Raw genomic sequence first — 14,339 nt, 5'->3', positions numbered from 1 at the left:
TCGGTATTATCGGTGAAATTTAAATTAAAGGATCGATTCTCTACGTTCTTAGCTATCGATGTCGCAAAAGGATGAATTGTTATTCGATCGTGGCAGCACCGCGGAAGCGATGGCGCGACTTTCTATTAGTATACAGACATACTCTCGTATTATTAGATTCGATAAACGTAGCTTTACATTGATATAAGCAAACGATATAAAAATCATGTCTTGCTTCGTTAGCTACTTTGTAACCTTAGACATCGGCTGTCGCGTGTCGGAGATAGTACCAGCCAACAATTCCAAGAAATGCTGTAGACATCATAACGATGCATTGCAACCGATGTCGCATCTCTTGACGCAATTAATACAAAAAATGTACATTCGCGATGAAAGAAGAAAAGTTGTGTATCAACTATCAACGCCAGTGAACGCTGAACGATAAAATAATTTGATTGGATGCTACGAACGGCCTCTTATCAGCGGTTGACCCTCACACTGTTTCTTCGCCGCAATAGGTCGAACAGAGATGCGCGAATATCGTTAACATTGTTGTCGTAATAACTTAAAAACGCTAGTAGCGGAACACCAATAACAAGTCGATAATACAAGCACGATCTTGTTTCGTTTGAGAACGCAACAGACTCGTGGAGCAGTTTCAGTGAGAAATTCTGTTGGTCGACTAGTAGCATGGAAAAGACTTGGTTTCGCGCGAGTAACAAGATTTCCGAACAGAAGAGCTCGAACAAACCCAAAGGTTGACGAAAAAGGGATGAAAACGTTCGCTGACGTGTCCCGGGAGATGTAGCGATGACTTACCACTTGGCAAGTATTTCAATATACGATGTCTCGAATCAAACAGAATTTAATTGTTCGATCTATGAATGAGTAATAAATAAATAGTTTTTGTTTGGAATTCATTCACCGCAGACACGAGTGCGACGAAGCAGTGATCAATCTTACATGGATTCCAAGTCTCTTTTTTTGGAAACGAATCGACCCACCACTTGCGTTTACTCGTCCTTAGCAAGCGTGACAGGAATATTTGATCAAAGTGATAACTTTCAAGACGTGCAAACTGTTTACGGGTGGAAGAAACGCGTAGGAGTTACCGCGAGACGAAAATGGCCCTCGACTTTGTCGCCGGATGTGTGGGAGGTAGATGTTCGACATTTATCGACGTGTCTATTATCGTTAAACTGTCGTTAATTAAAAATCGAATACACCGAATATGTAGACCGAAACGTGAAATCGTTGTAAAAATTTTGCTCGTTACGAACGTACATAATTTTAATTCATTCGGCAATGCTTGAACGTATCGGGTTATCGCGTGTGACTGTTATCGCAAACTAGCTTTTTATAACGTTTTTCATTGATAATTGACCTGATCTCGCTTATAGTTTTCTCGCAATTAAACTAACATGTAGATGCGCGGGAAAAAGTATATCGAGTTAGTGATAAACAATCGCAACTAGTTGAATGATCCAATCGTTAAACGAAATAATTAATTTCAGGATGCGCCGGTGTTGTGGTGGGATATCCTCTGGACACAATCAAAGTTCACATGCAAACGCAAGATTATCGAAACCCGAAATATAAGGGCAATTGGGATTGTTTCCGCTCGATACTCGCCAAAGAATCGGTATTTGAACACATGAAAATATTGGCGTGTGTTACTTGGTATAATTTCTGCAAAACATTTCACAAGATCACAGCTAATCGTGCTTTTGTATTACTAGGTAGTAGGCCTCTACCGAGGCATGTCATCTCCAATGGCAGGCGTTGGATTGGTAAACGCCATCATCTTCGGTGTCTACGGTCAAATCCAGAAACACATACCGAATCCTGATTCTTTGTTCGCGCACTTCATCGCCGGCACCTTGGCAGGAATCGCCCAAACTCCCATTTGCAGCCCGATCGAGCTGGCGAAAACGCGCATGCAGTTGCAAGTGTCGAGCACTCGATTCTCCGGGCCGTTGCAATGCCTGAAACATACGTACAAATACGAGGGTATCCGCGGCGTGTTCAGGGGTCTGGGGATCACGTTTCTCAGAGAAGCCCCTAGTTTTGGCATTTACTTCACGACGTACGAAGCCTTGACGAAAACATCGGAAAACAAACCTGTCTCGACGGGCTGCATGTTGCTGGCCGGTGGTCTGGCCGGCTCAGCTTCTTGGATGGTCACTTATCCTCTAGATGTTGTCAAATCCCGAATCCAAGCGGATAGCAAACGGTACGCGGGGATGCTCGATTGTTTGAAACAATCGGTGAAAGCCGAGGGTTACTCTTGTCTGTACAGAGGATTGGGTTCGACGATCCTTCGAGCGTTTCCGACAAACGCAGTGACGTTCGCTGTGGTCGCGTGGACGTTTCGAATATTCGGCCAAGAAACCAACGAAGCGCCTATTCAGAACACCAAATCTGGAATGGTAGAATCTGCTAAAAAAGTATCGGAGGCACACGAACCTTTCCTTGGGAAATGGAACGCGTTTCTGACCAGTGCCTCCAACGGTATGGTTATCCCAACGCTATCGATGGTGTCTAGCACCGATCTGACGCTTGCCAATTCCGTTGTGTACCAGGTAAACAGGTGGACAGAGACTGGGATTAGACATAGCGTGGCTGACCAAGTACGGAGCGACACGTGCCACGTGCCACGTAGAGGTCGAGTAGATATCGAGGAGAGAGAAAGGGGATAAGCGTAACATTTGTAGTGAGAAGAAGGTGGAATTGATGAGAACGTCGATCAACGTCAATATATATATATATATAATGTTGAATCTCGAACAAAAAATTGTGCAACCAAGTTATGTTTGTATATTAAGTGTTACGGGATATTTGCGAAATTTGCGATACTGTTACGAACAATTGATACTTTTTGTTAAGCTGTTAGAAAGTATTAGTAAGAAACTGATGATTCTTAAGATCCAATGCCGTGGTATGGCCCACAAGTAGAAATAATTCCATCGAAAAAAACACCGGCACGTCTAAAATAGCCAAATCTTAAAACACGTTTTTATATTGGCTCCTTGAATTCATGTATTTTTTATTCACACTTTCACTCCGGCTTTTGCCATATGACTACACGTTTGGTCATCTATGCTTTCAAATCTATGGGAATATTATACATATACGAGTCGTTTTATCCTTGAAATACACATTTCAGTCAAATTTGCAGACCAAGGAAGGGCACGAAAAGGAACTTTGCAATGCAAATTATCATACATACTCGCGAAAAGAATAAACAGTGAAATAAAATATATTCAAAATATCCTCTTTCCACTTTTAGAGGATAGAAATGGAAACTCATGCATCGCAGGGTTAACTAAGAGATAAACTTGTAATTCCAGCCCTCCTTGTATTAGACTGTCCTGAACTTGCCAAAAATGTGCTCTTTTGTCAGAAGACAGTCCTAGACTGAACGGCGGACATGTAAGACCTATGTCACAGCCAGAGGCGACATTTACTCTCTTTTAAAATCACACAAAATAGTTTGTATCTCTCTGCCACCCCATCTCCACCGCTCCACTCCGGATCGTTTTTTTAAAATCTTTGTTGTATAAATCGGTCTTCAAGTCCGTCCGTCCACGTGTCAGAAAATTTGACACATCCGAAATTGCAACGCGTAAGTTCCCATTTCCATCGCTGAACCTTCTACTTTGGCTGTACAAACCTGTACCTACCGGTGCCGATCGAGTGCACGCAAGAATTCGCCCCAATCGCATCCTCGAAGATAAAAATTGTAAAAATTACGGAGTGAAATTGTCCGAAACCGTTGACAACCGCGAGAAATTCTAACCTCCTGAACGATCAGAAAATTATCAAAGTCCTTTCAAGTCGAATATCCTTCAGCTCACAAATAAGGGTAAGGTTACAAATGTTCTTGGTATTAGCGATACGCGATATTTGGAAAATTTAACCCTCGGACGATCGCAGCGAGTCCATCGCGGACCCCAGCCTCGTTATTTCGCGAATAGTTGGTCGAGTTCATTGAATCGCTACTTGCCATTTTTGGAAATCTTGTCTTTGGAACCTGTTTAATCGTAAGGGGCGGTAACGCGTTTTCAAATTTCCCTTAAATTTACCGAAATTAATTTCGTTGGTTTTTTTCGACGATACGATTAAAAATATCATTAGAAAATTTTCAAGTGTCGCGCCCTCGACGTTCTCGACCAAACCAATTGTTCGCACTTGTCGTCGCGAGTCCACCGAAGAGATTTTCGCCCGAAGAAGACCAAATCTGCTATGGATGTAGACTCGAACGATCCCAGCAGAGATAGCGACATATGCGAGACAAACGCTCAGCGTTTGATAGCCGAAAGCGGTGGTCGTTGCATGAGTACGCAAGCGATGCAATCTCTCTACGACTTTCGACAAAACAACCTTCTTTGCGATGCAGTTTTGAGATTGGAAGATGGAGGTGTCTTTCCGATTCACCGAGCAATCTTGTCAGCCTGCAGCCCGTATTTCAGGTCCATACCTTGCACGATATCTTATTGTCTTTGCTTTCTTTGTTTATTCGATTCTTTGAATCGTTTGCAGAGCTTTGTTCACAACCACGCTGCATTCCCGTGAGAAAACAGACGTCCTTTTACCGGGTGTTAACAGCAACATGATGAATCTCCTCCTGGAATACGCTTATTTGCGATCGATCAACGTGAATAACGAAAATGTCTGCCAGTTGCTCGTCACCGCGGATTATTTGAACATTTTTGGCGTTCTCGATATCTGTTGTGAATTTCTCAAGAAAAACTTGGCTCCGGAAAACTGCATCACCGTCATGAGATTTGCCCGAGAACATTTTTGCAAGGGATTAGAGAGCAGCGCGTATCGTTACGTTATGAGACATTTCGTGCAGGTCATCACTATTTCGTTATCTGCTTACTAGCAGATTAAGGGAAGGATTAAGGGAGAGGGATGTAGATGGGGCTGCTACAGAGAGGAAATTTTCTATTAATTTCCGTGTTTGTCCTATTTCGCTACACTCTGTCGCTCATTTCAAACATTTTCTCCGAACAAACGATTACAACGACGGTTTCGTTGCGCTTAGGTAGCCCATCGAAGCGATGAAATTCTAGATCTGTCCATAGAAGAGTTAACGACGCTGATCGGAGCCGACGAGCTGAACGTTAAGAGCGAGGATACGGTCTGGGAATTGGCACTGAAATGGATCGATTACGATCCACAGTCCCGAAAGGATTACATAGTCGATTTGATGAAGAACATCCGCCTTGGTCTTTTGGAAACGCAGTTCTTTCTGGAAAATGTAAAGGATCACCCATACGTTACCGGAAACGACGCGTGTCGGCCCATTATCATCGAGACTTTAAAGTTTTTGTACGATCTCGAAATTATCACTCAAAAAGATGGTGAAATACCCACCCCGAAAATTGCACGACCGAGGGTGCCCCACGAGATACTGTTCGCGATAGGTGGATGGAGTGGCAGAAGTCCTACAAATTTCATAGAGACCTACGACACCAGGGCGGATCGATGGGTCAAGGTACACATTGTAATACGTAACATGTATCGAAATCAAAGATACCGTGAGTCACAAAGTAACAAGAGTACGAAAGATCAACAAAATAGTACAAGATTTTTTTTTATGCTTCTTACTTAAGAAATACATACATTTCGATAATGAACTTACAAACTACACAAGAAAAACAAAATAGTACGATAACGTCACAATTTTTTTGATTGTTCCACCGAACAATCAAAGTTATTTCTTTTTAGATGGAAGCCTAAGGAGATTTCAAGGTTTCGTTTTTTTAAAATGGAGTGTTATATTTTTTGTCCTACGGAATGACAGCCGTTTTTAAGACGAGTTCAGCGATCTACCACGCCAGATTAGTCAGGTCAGTCAAAAAGTTGTAGTTAAAGCAGGTTGTAAGTTAAAAAAATATAACAATCCATTTAAAATTTGAACAAGTTGATCTTGAGATCTCCTTCCTTTTTCGTCTGGCATAACGATTACAGCGCGTATATTGTACCATATGTAATGTTTAAGATGTTCGATATGTACATTTAAATGTGTACGGTACTTGTACGAATCGGCCAAAAATGTTTTTGCTAATATACATACATACATACATACGTATGTGTATGTAGTCGATAAACAAACACTACCGGAACGAGAAGAAATTTTCTCTTCGAAGACCTTATGAAACTCACGTGCTTACGTTTCTCGCGTACGATAAGTAAACAAAGGATCATCGTTGGTTATCTTATCGTTGTTTCCATTTTTATTTTCGCTAACGACCTGTTATGTTTATTATCTTATATCATTGTGTCATTGAACCTTACCAAGTTCGTGATTTTATAAACTCGGAAGCTTCGATTTAGATTTCTAAAGAAAATTCTTGTCATCGTTGGAAAATCGACAACAATTAATATACCTGTTACTTTCTTAAAAGGTGGAAGAAGTAGATCCAATCGGTCCACGCGCTTATCACGGAACTGCGGTTGTTGGTTTTAATATTTATGTAATCGGTGGTTTCGATGGAGCAGATTATTTTAATAGCTGTCGTTGCTTCAACGCTGTTACCAAAGTCTGGAGGGAAGTTGCTCCGATGAATGCTAGAAGGTTGAAATGCTAATAAAATTGAAGAAAATGGCTACGATACAGAGTTATGTACTATAATCCACTAACAAGCAAACCGTGCGAATCTTAGGTGTTACGTGAGCGTTGCTGTGCTCAATGACCTGATTTATGCGATGGGAGGTTACGATGGTTACTATCGACAGAGTACCGCGGAACGCTACAATTATAAGACAAATCAGTGGTCCTTGATAGCGCCAATGATTTGTCAAAGATCAGACGCCAGTGCAACTACTTTGAATGGTATGACTCATTTTATACTTCACCTTTTCATATGTATAACGAAAGATTGACGATTAGCGCATAGCTACACTTGTAATATAAATCGCACTTGTTCGTGCTCTTTAAGACCGCAAACTAGATTCTTATTAATCGTTAATCTATTCCATAATAAACAAACGTGTAAACTTCTTTTACGATATAGACAAAATATATATTACGGGCGGCTTCAATGGCCACGAATGTTTAAATTCTGCAGAAGTGTACGATCCAGAAAGTAATCAATGGACGATGATAGCTCCGATGAGATCGCGCAGGAGCGGAGTGTCCTGCATATCTTATCACAACCATGTATACGTTATTGGTAACTATTCCAACGTCCGCTCGAAACTGAAGAATATTTACCAACAGATTTTATACCGAGCTGTATTTTCACAAATTCGACTTGAGTTAAACCTTCAACAATTACAGGGGGTTTTAATGGAATATCGAGAATGTGCAGCGGGGAAAAATACAATCCTACCACGGATATGTGGAGCTCAATTCCAGACATGTACAATTCGCGAAGTAATTTTGCAATTGAAGTGATCGATGACATGATATTTGCAATCGGTGGATTCAACGGTGTTACTACGATTTATCACGTCGAGTGTTACGATGAAAGAACAAATGAATGGTAACAAAAATTACGCGTGCCAGAGCCAGAGCCAGAGCCAGAGCCAGAGCCAGATCCAGATCCAGAACCAGACCCGTCATCTTTCGATCCGATATTTTTTATAGGTACGAAGCAACGGATATGAACGTGTATCGGTCAGCATTGTCAGCCTGCGTGATCATGGGCTTGCCAAATGTGAACGATTATATTCACAAACATCGCGAACGACTGATGGAAGAAAAACGACAGAAATTGTTAGCGCTAGAGGTGCACCGTAGCCAACATCAAGAGCAAATGCAGCCAAATCGTGAAAACATGTTAAACAACGATATTATACCCGCGCCACCGCCTCTGCCAAGGAACAACGACTCCAGCAATGCAAATCAACAGAATTGACGATGGAAAAGTTACAGACCTGGCGTAACTACATTGAAACGATAGTGTACGATCAGTTGGTCGAACAGTAAGTATGTAGAACGAAAGAACGATCGAGCGTTCAATGTGATTAAGTTGCGGTTACATTGAAAGAAAATGTTAGTACAGTTGGATCCATTCGCCTCGAACAACATATCTTTGTGTAGTCTCAATTTCAACATTTTTACTAAACACCAAGAATTTAATACGTTCAACTGACGATCGTGAAACAGTCTATAAACACCTACTCGACTTTGCTACATTCCTCTTTAAGTGTAACTGTGGTTCCCTCGTGTTGTGAGCAACGGGAGACAAGAAATTTTAAGATTACAGACACAAGACGACGGTAAAAGAGTCTTGTAGAATAATCAACAAACATTGCCTTGCTTAACGTCGATTAAAAGCAATGTATGCGAACGCTTTATTTCTCAATACCAAAACCGTATCTCATACGCATCATAGACACGATAATATTTTCGGATTCGTATTTACCTGAATTTTCTTATGCGAAATACGTTTTACTTTTTTATACAAGCCACGTTTCTATTCCCTGTTTTTGTGATGCAATTTTATACGAAGTTTATTGAACGACTTTATATACACGTAAACCTATTTTTTAACGCTAATTGTGTACAAAGAAAGACGCAAATGAAACTACGTTTTTTTTTTTTTTTTACACAAACACGTGTACACTGAGCGACTCCGACGAAGATGAGTATGCGTCATGCTGTGTTATAATGTTTATGAAACCGGCCAAAGTGGAACTTTACAACTATCAATAAAAAAGAATAATGACGAAGAAACTGTTTCCAACTTGTACAAACATCTTTTCGTAATTTATAGAGCATAGAAATATTCAGATACAATGAATATCCTTAATCGAAATTAAGAGATCATATGTCAATGATAAAAATTTTTATTAATAAGCAAGTATTTGTATGAAAGAAACGTTATTGATTTATATTGAATATTTCTTCATAGTTGCAACATATACGTATAAATTACATCACTCGAGAAGAGATGTTTTCTTACAACTTACATTTTACATTATAAACTAAAGAGAAAACAGGCAAACTAACAAACATTCGAAAAATATGTACAGTTTTTGAAGATTTTGTTGTCATTTAAAAAAACAAAACCCAAAAATTTGGTGATTTTGTAGAAAAAATAGAGTTACAAGAATATCTTCTCTGACGGGTATTATACTATAAATACATCATTCTTATAACATTTTTGTGCGAAAACTTTTTTCTTCTGTTCATTGTATGTACTTCTTTAATTAATTAAACAATCGTAACGAACGCAATAACCATTACTTAAATAAATCAAATATATTTATCGGTTCTATTATACGTAAAAGTGAAACAATTTGCAACTATATCTGGGAACTTTTTTATACCAAAACCGTGGCTTATCACGACGATATATTTCTTTGTTGGCCAGCGTGGATCCCATCATGAAACGTATGCTTGACACTGGACGATAACCGATAAGTGAAATAGTTAAGTAGTCGTCGTGTGCGTAAGTTATCTTCGATAGACTTCGATGAACTATAAATTAAATCAAGTAGCGTTAGAGTGGCGAAGTAAAGCTGCAAATGGAAAATGGCGAAGATCGTGAAAGGATCCGAATCCTTAGTTACGATACTAATTTGCGAATACTGCGCTAACCTTACATTCAAACAAATAGAAGATTTTATAAGGTGGGTACATCTGTCTAATGTCTATTTTAAATGACAAATATCCCATGATATCATATCTTTTTCCACCGATTTCCCAACGTCGTGTATATTACGAATCAAATTATTCAAGATCATCAACGTATACATGTACGTTTACTGGTATTTCTTTCAAACGAACAGCTATATGATGACAAACATTTCGACCTCAGGTCTGGATCTTCTTCAAAAATTAGACTTGACAAATGCATACTAGATCATTCTTGTAGGATACATTAGTAACTAAAAGAACATGATAGAACAATCTTATACTTTGACCGTACGTATTTTTATTTCAGACATTTGAGAGATCAACATTGCTCTAGAGAAGGAGGATCGTTTGTTTGCCTTTATGGTTATAATGGAGTATGCACTAGTCTTCCTGTGGAGGGTGTTTCCGATAAAGATTATGTAGCACATGCTACCAAGCACGCAGCAATGCAACAGCAACGTAAAAGCAATGGTCAAGTATCCGAGTCCGCTTCATCGTGGACTGTATACTCGGCTGCTCAAAATTTACCAGCTGTTTTAAATGATCCATTTAAAGGGAAACAGAGTAACTTCTTAACTCGTACTTGGGGCGATGGATTTGTAGAGAAAGTCGATATTCCTAAGAGTCCTTACCTTCCTGAAGTTACGATGCAACACTTTGAGTCATACTTAAAAAAGATTGCAAGGGTAATTGATACATTTAATTATCTCGCTTATTCGTAAAGCAGCAAATGTGTTAGAGAAAAGAAGTATCTTAATAAAGTATTTACTTACAGAGATATCGAAAACATTCTCGTATGAATTCAAATGCCAATAGACCAACTACGCCTAACGAATTGTTACAAAATTTCCCAAATTTAAGAAAAGTTAAGTCGTTAGGTACGTATAATTTTCATACAACTAAAAGTCAAATGATGTCGATTTTATTGTACTATACTAAACTTACATAAATAATATTTACAGATCGAATGCAATTTGATTTAGCTAATGTTCCAAAAATTTTTTTAACACCCAATTTGGATCTTTCTCAGAAAGATAACTTTTACGTCGTATTTCCGTTTACAAAAGGTGGATTGTTAAACGAGGAATCTAATATCGTTATTCATGTCAAGCAAATGCAAGAAAAGGTATACTAATTATTAAGTGCATTCTATTAACTTCGAAAGTTCAGATAAATAATACACGCTGAATTTATTTTTGTAATAGCTAAGTCATTATTTAGATGTTGTGGAAGTTAGAATAGCAGAACAAGTTGCTTCAAAATCTCAAGCATTTTTTCATGCCATGACTTCTCACGATGCCCTAATGGAGCAACTTACACAAACTATTACGGTTCTAAAAGCTCTTAGGAAAAATATACACCAAGTTGATAAACATCTAGTCAATGATTCTTTAGAAATTTTACGGTAAATAAATTCTGTTATTTTCTGTTTAACATATCCGACATATATTTTAACCGGACTGTTCGTTTTTAGATTACAACAAGCAAGATCTAATCGGCTATTAGTGCAAGAAAAATTAAAGCTTATGGCTACGGTACATCAGAGTCAACCAATGATACAGTTACTGTTATCGACGCCAGATTATGTTGCTGCGCTAGATCTTATTTCTACAACGCAAGAAATACTTTTACAAGAATTAAATGGAATACATAGTTTCAGACATCTGAGTTCGCAGTTAACGGAAATGGAGAAACTCGTGGACAAAATGTTGTCCACAGAGTTCCAAAGATATGCAACGGCAGATTTAAATAGACCGTTAGGTGGTGAAAACATTGTTCTGGATGGTGTAAGTACATACATATCTTTTGGAAATATATACTTAGGTCGTAGCAAACAAAACGTCGTCCATCTCTTCCCAGTGAGATCATTTGTACATCCTCAACGAACAGGATAAACTTGTTTCCATCATTTCTGGTCTTTTGCGGCAAAAACATTTTCAATTTGTGGATACCTACAAAGAGGAAGCTGTGACAACTGTCCGTGCTATAACTAAACAAAGAGTCATCGAAGCTTTAGCAGCGAGTGATTGTTGCAGTGATCAACAGGCAGCTGCTCTTGAAGTTGGCGGACTTTCCCTCGCTGAGAGATTAACCTTACTTCATAATACTATACAATCTTTGACATTCCTTCTCATGCGAGTAAAAGTATGTATTACACCGTACTGCTAACTATAAGGTTATAGTTTTCAGTCATTTTCTATAAATGCATACTTTTAGGCTGTTCACGATGTTATGCGAGATACCGTAGACCTTGCAGCTGGTCGAGTATGCGACGGTTCCTTTGACGATTCGATACCAGATCGGTTATTAACCCGAATTGAACATTCGCGAGTAACAACCAAACTTAACGATATGTTAACGTCCATTTGTGATTATTGTCATGAGCGAATGGGAAATCTGCTTTCTGCAGGTGCAAACGAAAAAGATAAATTACAAAACGACAAAGAAAAAACAAATAGTGAAAATGCAGGTAATAAACAAGAGGAGAAAGACTCTCAGAATTGGAACGACAAATTTTCTTGGTTAAGTAAAAGAGCAACAACAGCTCAAGTATGTCAACTAGCCAATTTGGTTGAAGGATTTACGGATACTTGCGAGAAGCTCTGTGGCAAACAATGTACAGCGTTGCGATCGGCATTCAAGGTATCTCTCTTTTTTCATTTATATCACTTAATGAGTAATCTTTACTTCATATTTTATTATGTTACAGGCACAAGCCAGTAAATTCATTCAAAGATTTCATACCGAGCTTAAAACAAAGCTCACTCTTTTATTGGAATCTGAAAGATGGAAGCAGGCTGACGTGCCACCAGAATTTCAGTCGCTAGTAACATACGTGTATGAAAATAAATGTTTTCCACCGAATTTATTTAAGGCTGAAGATAGAGTAAAAGAAAATGATATTCAAAACTTTATTATGGTCGGAGAGGAAAAGTATGCCGTTGTTGGTGCAGCTTTAATGCTTATGCAAATGATTCACGAATATTGCAGGTAACGCTAGAGTTTGAGCAACATACGGTAACGTGATTCGGTGCTAAACATAATTATAATTTTAGAACTGGTAGTGAATTGATCGCTCTATCTGGAACTATTGGAAGACATTTAGCTGAATTATTAAGGCATTATAATTCTCGTTGTTGTCAACTTGTACTTGGCGCAGGCGCAATGCAAGTTGCGGGTCTAAAAACTATTACCAGTACAATACTTGTACTAGCTGCGCGTAGTTTAAAATTAATTTTATGGCTTATGCCTTTTGTAAAGTTACACTTCCAAAGTAAGTATGTTTGCGTAATATTTAATTATTACTAATATTTTGACACTAATGCGATTCGTTTACAGCGCTTGCAGAGCAAAATCCTAGTCGTGGATATGGTTCATCTAACGTAACAGGTGGTGTTGCGTTATTGGACAGCGTCGAAAGGGACATTCGCGCACACGTGAAAGAAATTGAAAGCAAAATTCTCACTATCGTTGACAATCTGCTGGGTGGTCAAATATCAACCTGGGTTGCAAGACCACCGGTACCGTCGAAATCATTTAGAAACATTTCTAGGTTAGTATTCAAAAGATCGTTTGTCTTACATCAACCATCGCTTTATCATTTACGATTAAAATGAACAACTAATTACAGCTATTTAATTAAGCTGCACGAAGCAGTTTCTGGAATTCTCCCTGCAGTAGAAGTACAAACCTTGTATCGTACAGTAAATACATCTTTTAAAGAAAAACTTAGAGAACAGTTAGTTAAAATGAATATAGTGAATAATGGTGGTCCACAACACGGCGTCGTTACGTCCGAACTTACGTTTTATCTCGAAGCATTACGAAAATTAAAAGTGCTACCAACTAATGAATTAGATGACAATTGGATGAGTGATATATGGACGAGATAACATGCAGAGCGTGTGATATATTGCATAATTGAAGCGATGAAGTATTGCAGAAAGAGGTGACTAATCTTTATTATCGTCTTCCTTCACAGGCATTGCGTATCGGTGACTAACATTTTGATGGATTTTTAAAAAGTGGCTTGTATTCGAATATTCAATATATAAATATTTATACTTACATTATTCGTAAGGTTGTATGAAATGCAAAGTCAGATTAATAATAGTAATGTAATACAAAATTCTGAAATAGCATTTTTATAAAATGCTCTGTGCGATATTCGGAAAATATGTGTAAAAAAAAAAGCAGTTTTATTTAAAACATATGATATTATTTGTATTAGGTTGTTGGCTATACTTAAATATAAATTACAAGTTCATTTAATCATTGAAATTGATTACACATATTTTACATCTCCCAAATAATCTTGCATACGTTTATACGAAATATAGAGTCATTTTCTTCCGTTCCCATATTTATAATCAAATATAATTAGGCATGTGAGATTTTTTATCATAATAACCTATGAAATGTTACTCATCAGTTTAGGATAATGTATGCAAAAATAGGCATACAGTAGAAGGACCAAAGCTTAGTTTTTTCGTATAGGTATTCGCGTGTTATATGCGTGTCTCCTACTTTTTAAAATTAGAATTCTTTTCGAAATAATCAAAGATACATCATCTGAAATGTCTACACTCACTCGATGATTTAAAATATACAAAAATCTCGAACGTGTGTGAGGCGTTAAAAGTGCGATATGACTGCTTTTACTATTGTGTTGATTGCTTGAATTGGATTGACTATAATGAATAATTTTCATAAATAATTTAGTGAATTTTGTGAAATTAGTGAATTTAGTGAAAGAAAGATT

At 38.1% G+C, this 14,339-nt stretch overlaps 3 protein-coding genes and 1 long non-coding RNA gene across 5 annotated transcripts; 3 read left to right on the top strand and 1 right to left on the bottom strand.

The window, feature by feature from the left end:
* Nucleotides 1-556: 556 nt before the first annotated feature.
* Nucleotides 557-3,124, top strand: LOC128872371 (mitochondrial basic amino acids transporter-like). 2 transcript variants are annotated; one of them, XM_054115002.1, is made up of 3 exons: nucleotides 557-804; nucleotides 1,494-1,621; nucleotides 1,719-3,124. In XM_054115002.1, exons 2-3 carry the CDS (start codon nucleotides 1,544-1,546, stop codon nucleotides 2,676-2,678), a joined length of 1,038 nt encoding a protein of 345 aa, XP_053970977.1. In that variant the 5' UTR covers nucleotides 557-804; nucleotides 1,494-1,543; the 3' UTR covers nucleotides 2,679-3,124. The 2 variants fall into 2 exon arrangements, with proteins under 2 accessions (XP_053970977.1, XP_053970968.1); XM_054114993.1 differs by lacking the exon at nucleotides 557-804 and adding an exon at nucleotides 910-1,137.
* A 272-nt stretch (nucleotides 3,125-3,396) lies between these two features.
* On the top strand, nucleotides 3,397-7,873 carry LOC128872388 (kelch-like protein 10). The gene is made up of 8 exons (XM_054115027.1): nucleotides 3,397-4,451; nucleotides 4,522-4,837; nucleotides 5,030-5,482; nucleotides 6,396-6,565; nucleotides 6,654-6,823; nucleotides 7,005-7,163; nucleotides 7,271-7,475; nucleotides 7,580-7,873. Exons 1-8 carry the CDS (start codon nucleotides 4,225-4,227, stop codon nucleotides 7,848-7,850), a joined length of 1,971 nt encoding a protein of 656 aa, XP_053971002.1. The 5' UTR covers nucleotides 3,397-4,224; the 3' UTR covers nucleotides 7,851-7,873.
* Nucleotides 5,566-6,710, bottom strand: LOC128872400 (uncharacterized). The gene is made up of 2 exons (XR_008456182.1): nucleotides 6,632-6,710; nucleotides 5,566-6,558 (listed from the first exon to the last, which is right to left on the bottom strand). It is a non-coding gene; the product is annotated as an uncharacterized LOC128872400 (long non-coding RNA).
* A 1,454-nt stretch (nucleotides 7,874-9,327) lies between the features above and the next one.
* Nucleotides 9,328-13,850, top strand: LOC128872243 (vacuolar protein sorting-associated protein 54). Its single transcript, XM_054114728.1, has 12 exons — nucleotides 9,328-9,570; nucleotides 9,885-10,263; nucleotides 10,353-10,455; nucleotides 10,540-10,703; nucleotides 10,783-10,982; nucleotides 11,052-11,364; nucleotides 11,468-11,722; nucleotides 11,795-12,220; nucleotides 12,288-12,568; nucleotides 12,634-12,851; nucleotides 12,917-13,130; nucleotides 13,209-13,850. The coding sequence occupies exons 1-12, from the start codon at nucleotides 9,473-9,475 to the stop codon at nucleotides 13,468-13,470; spliced, it is 2,913 nt and encodes a 970-aa protein (XP_053970703.1). The 5' UTR covers nucleotides 9,328-9,472; the 3' UTR covers nucleotides 13,471-13,850.
* The last annotated feature ends 489 nt before the right edge of the window (nucleotides 13,851-14,339 follow it).

Source organism: Hylaeus volcanicus, chromosome 1 (genome assembly GCF_026283585.1).
Source record: "Hylaeus volcanicus isolate JK05 chromosome 1, UHH_iyHylVolc1.0_haploid, whole genome shotgun sequence".
Classification (NCBI taxonomy): Eukaryota; Metazoa; Arthropoda; class Insecta; order Hymenoptera; family Colletidae; genus Hylaeus; species Hylaeus volcanicus.
The sequence above is the reverse complement of the archived record's forward strand: the minus strand, read 5'-3'. Positions and strand labels throughout refer to the sequence as shown.

Excerpts from the sequence above, each read along its gene's own strand:
- LOC128872371 (XM_054114993.1), top strand. The coding sequence starts at position 1,104 with ATGGCCCTCGACTTTGTCGCCGGATGTGTGGGAG. Across the intron at positions 1,138-1,493 it reads TGTCGCCGGATGTGTGGGAG|GATGCGCCGGTGTTGTGGTG; the intron begins GTAGATGTTCGA and ends AATTAATTTCAG. Across the intron at positions 1,622-1,718 it reads CGATACTCGCCAAAGAATCG|GTAGTAGGCCTCTACCGAGG; the intron begins GTATTTGAACAC and ends TTGTATTACTAG.
- LOC128872388 (XM_054115027.1), top strand. The coding sequence starts at position 4,225 with ATGGATGTAGACTCGAACGATCCCAGCAGAGATAGCGACATATGCGAG. Across the intron at positions 6,824-7,004 it reads CAGTGCAACTACTTTGAATG|ACAAAATATATATTACGGGC; the intron begins GTATGACTCATT and ends TTTACGATATAG. Across the intron at positions 7,476-7,579 it reads GATGAAAGAACAAATGAATG|GTACGAAGCAACGGATATGA; the intron begins GTAACAAAAATT and ends TATTTTTTATAG.
- LOC128872243 (XM_054114728.1), top strand. The coding sequence starts at position 9,473 with ATGGCGAAGATCGTGAAAGGATCCGAATCCTTAGTTACGATACTAATT. Across the intron at positions 10,983-11,051 it reads GATTCTTTAGAAATTTTACG|ATTACAACAAGCAAGATCTA; the intron begins GTAAATAAATTC and ends GTTCGTTTTTAG. Across the intron at positions 11,365-11,467 it reads AAAACATTGTTCTGGATGGT|GATAAACTTGTTTCCATCAT; the intron begins GTAAGTACATAC and ends CTCAACGAACAG.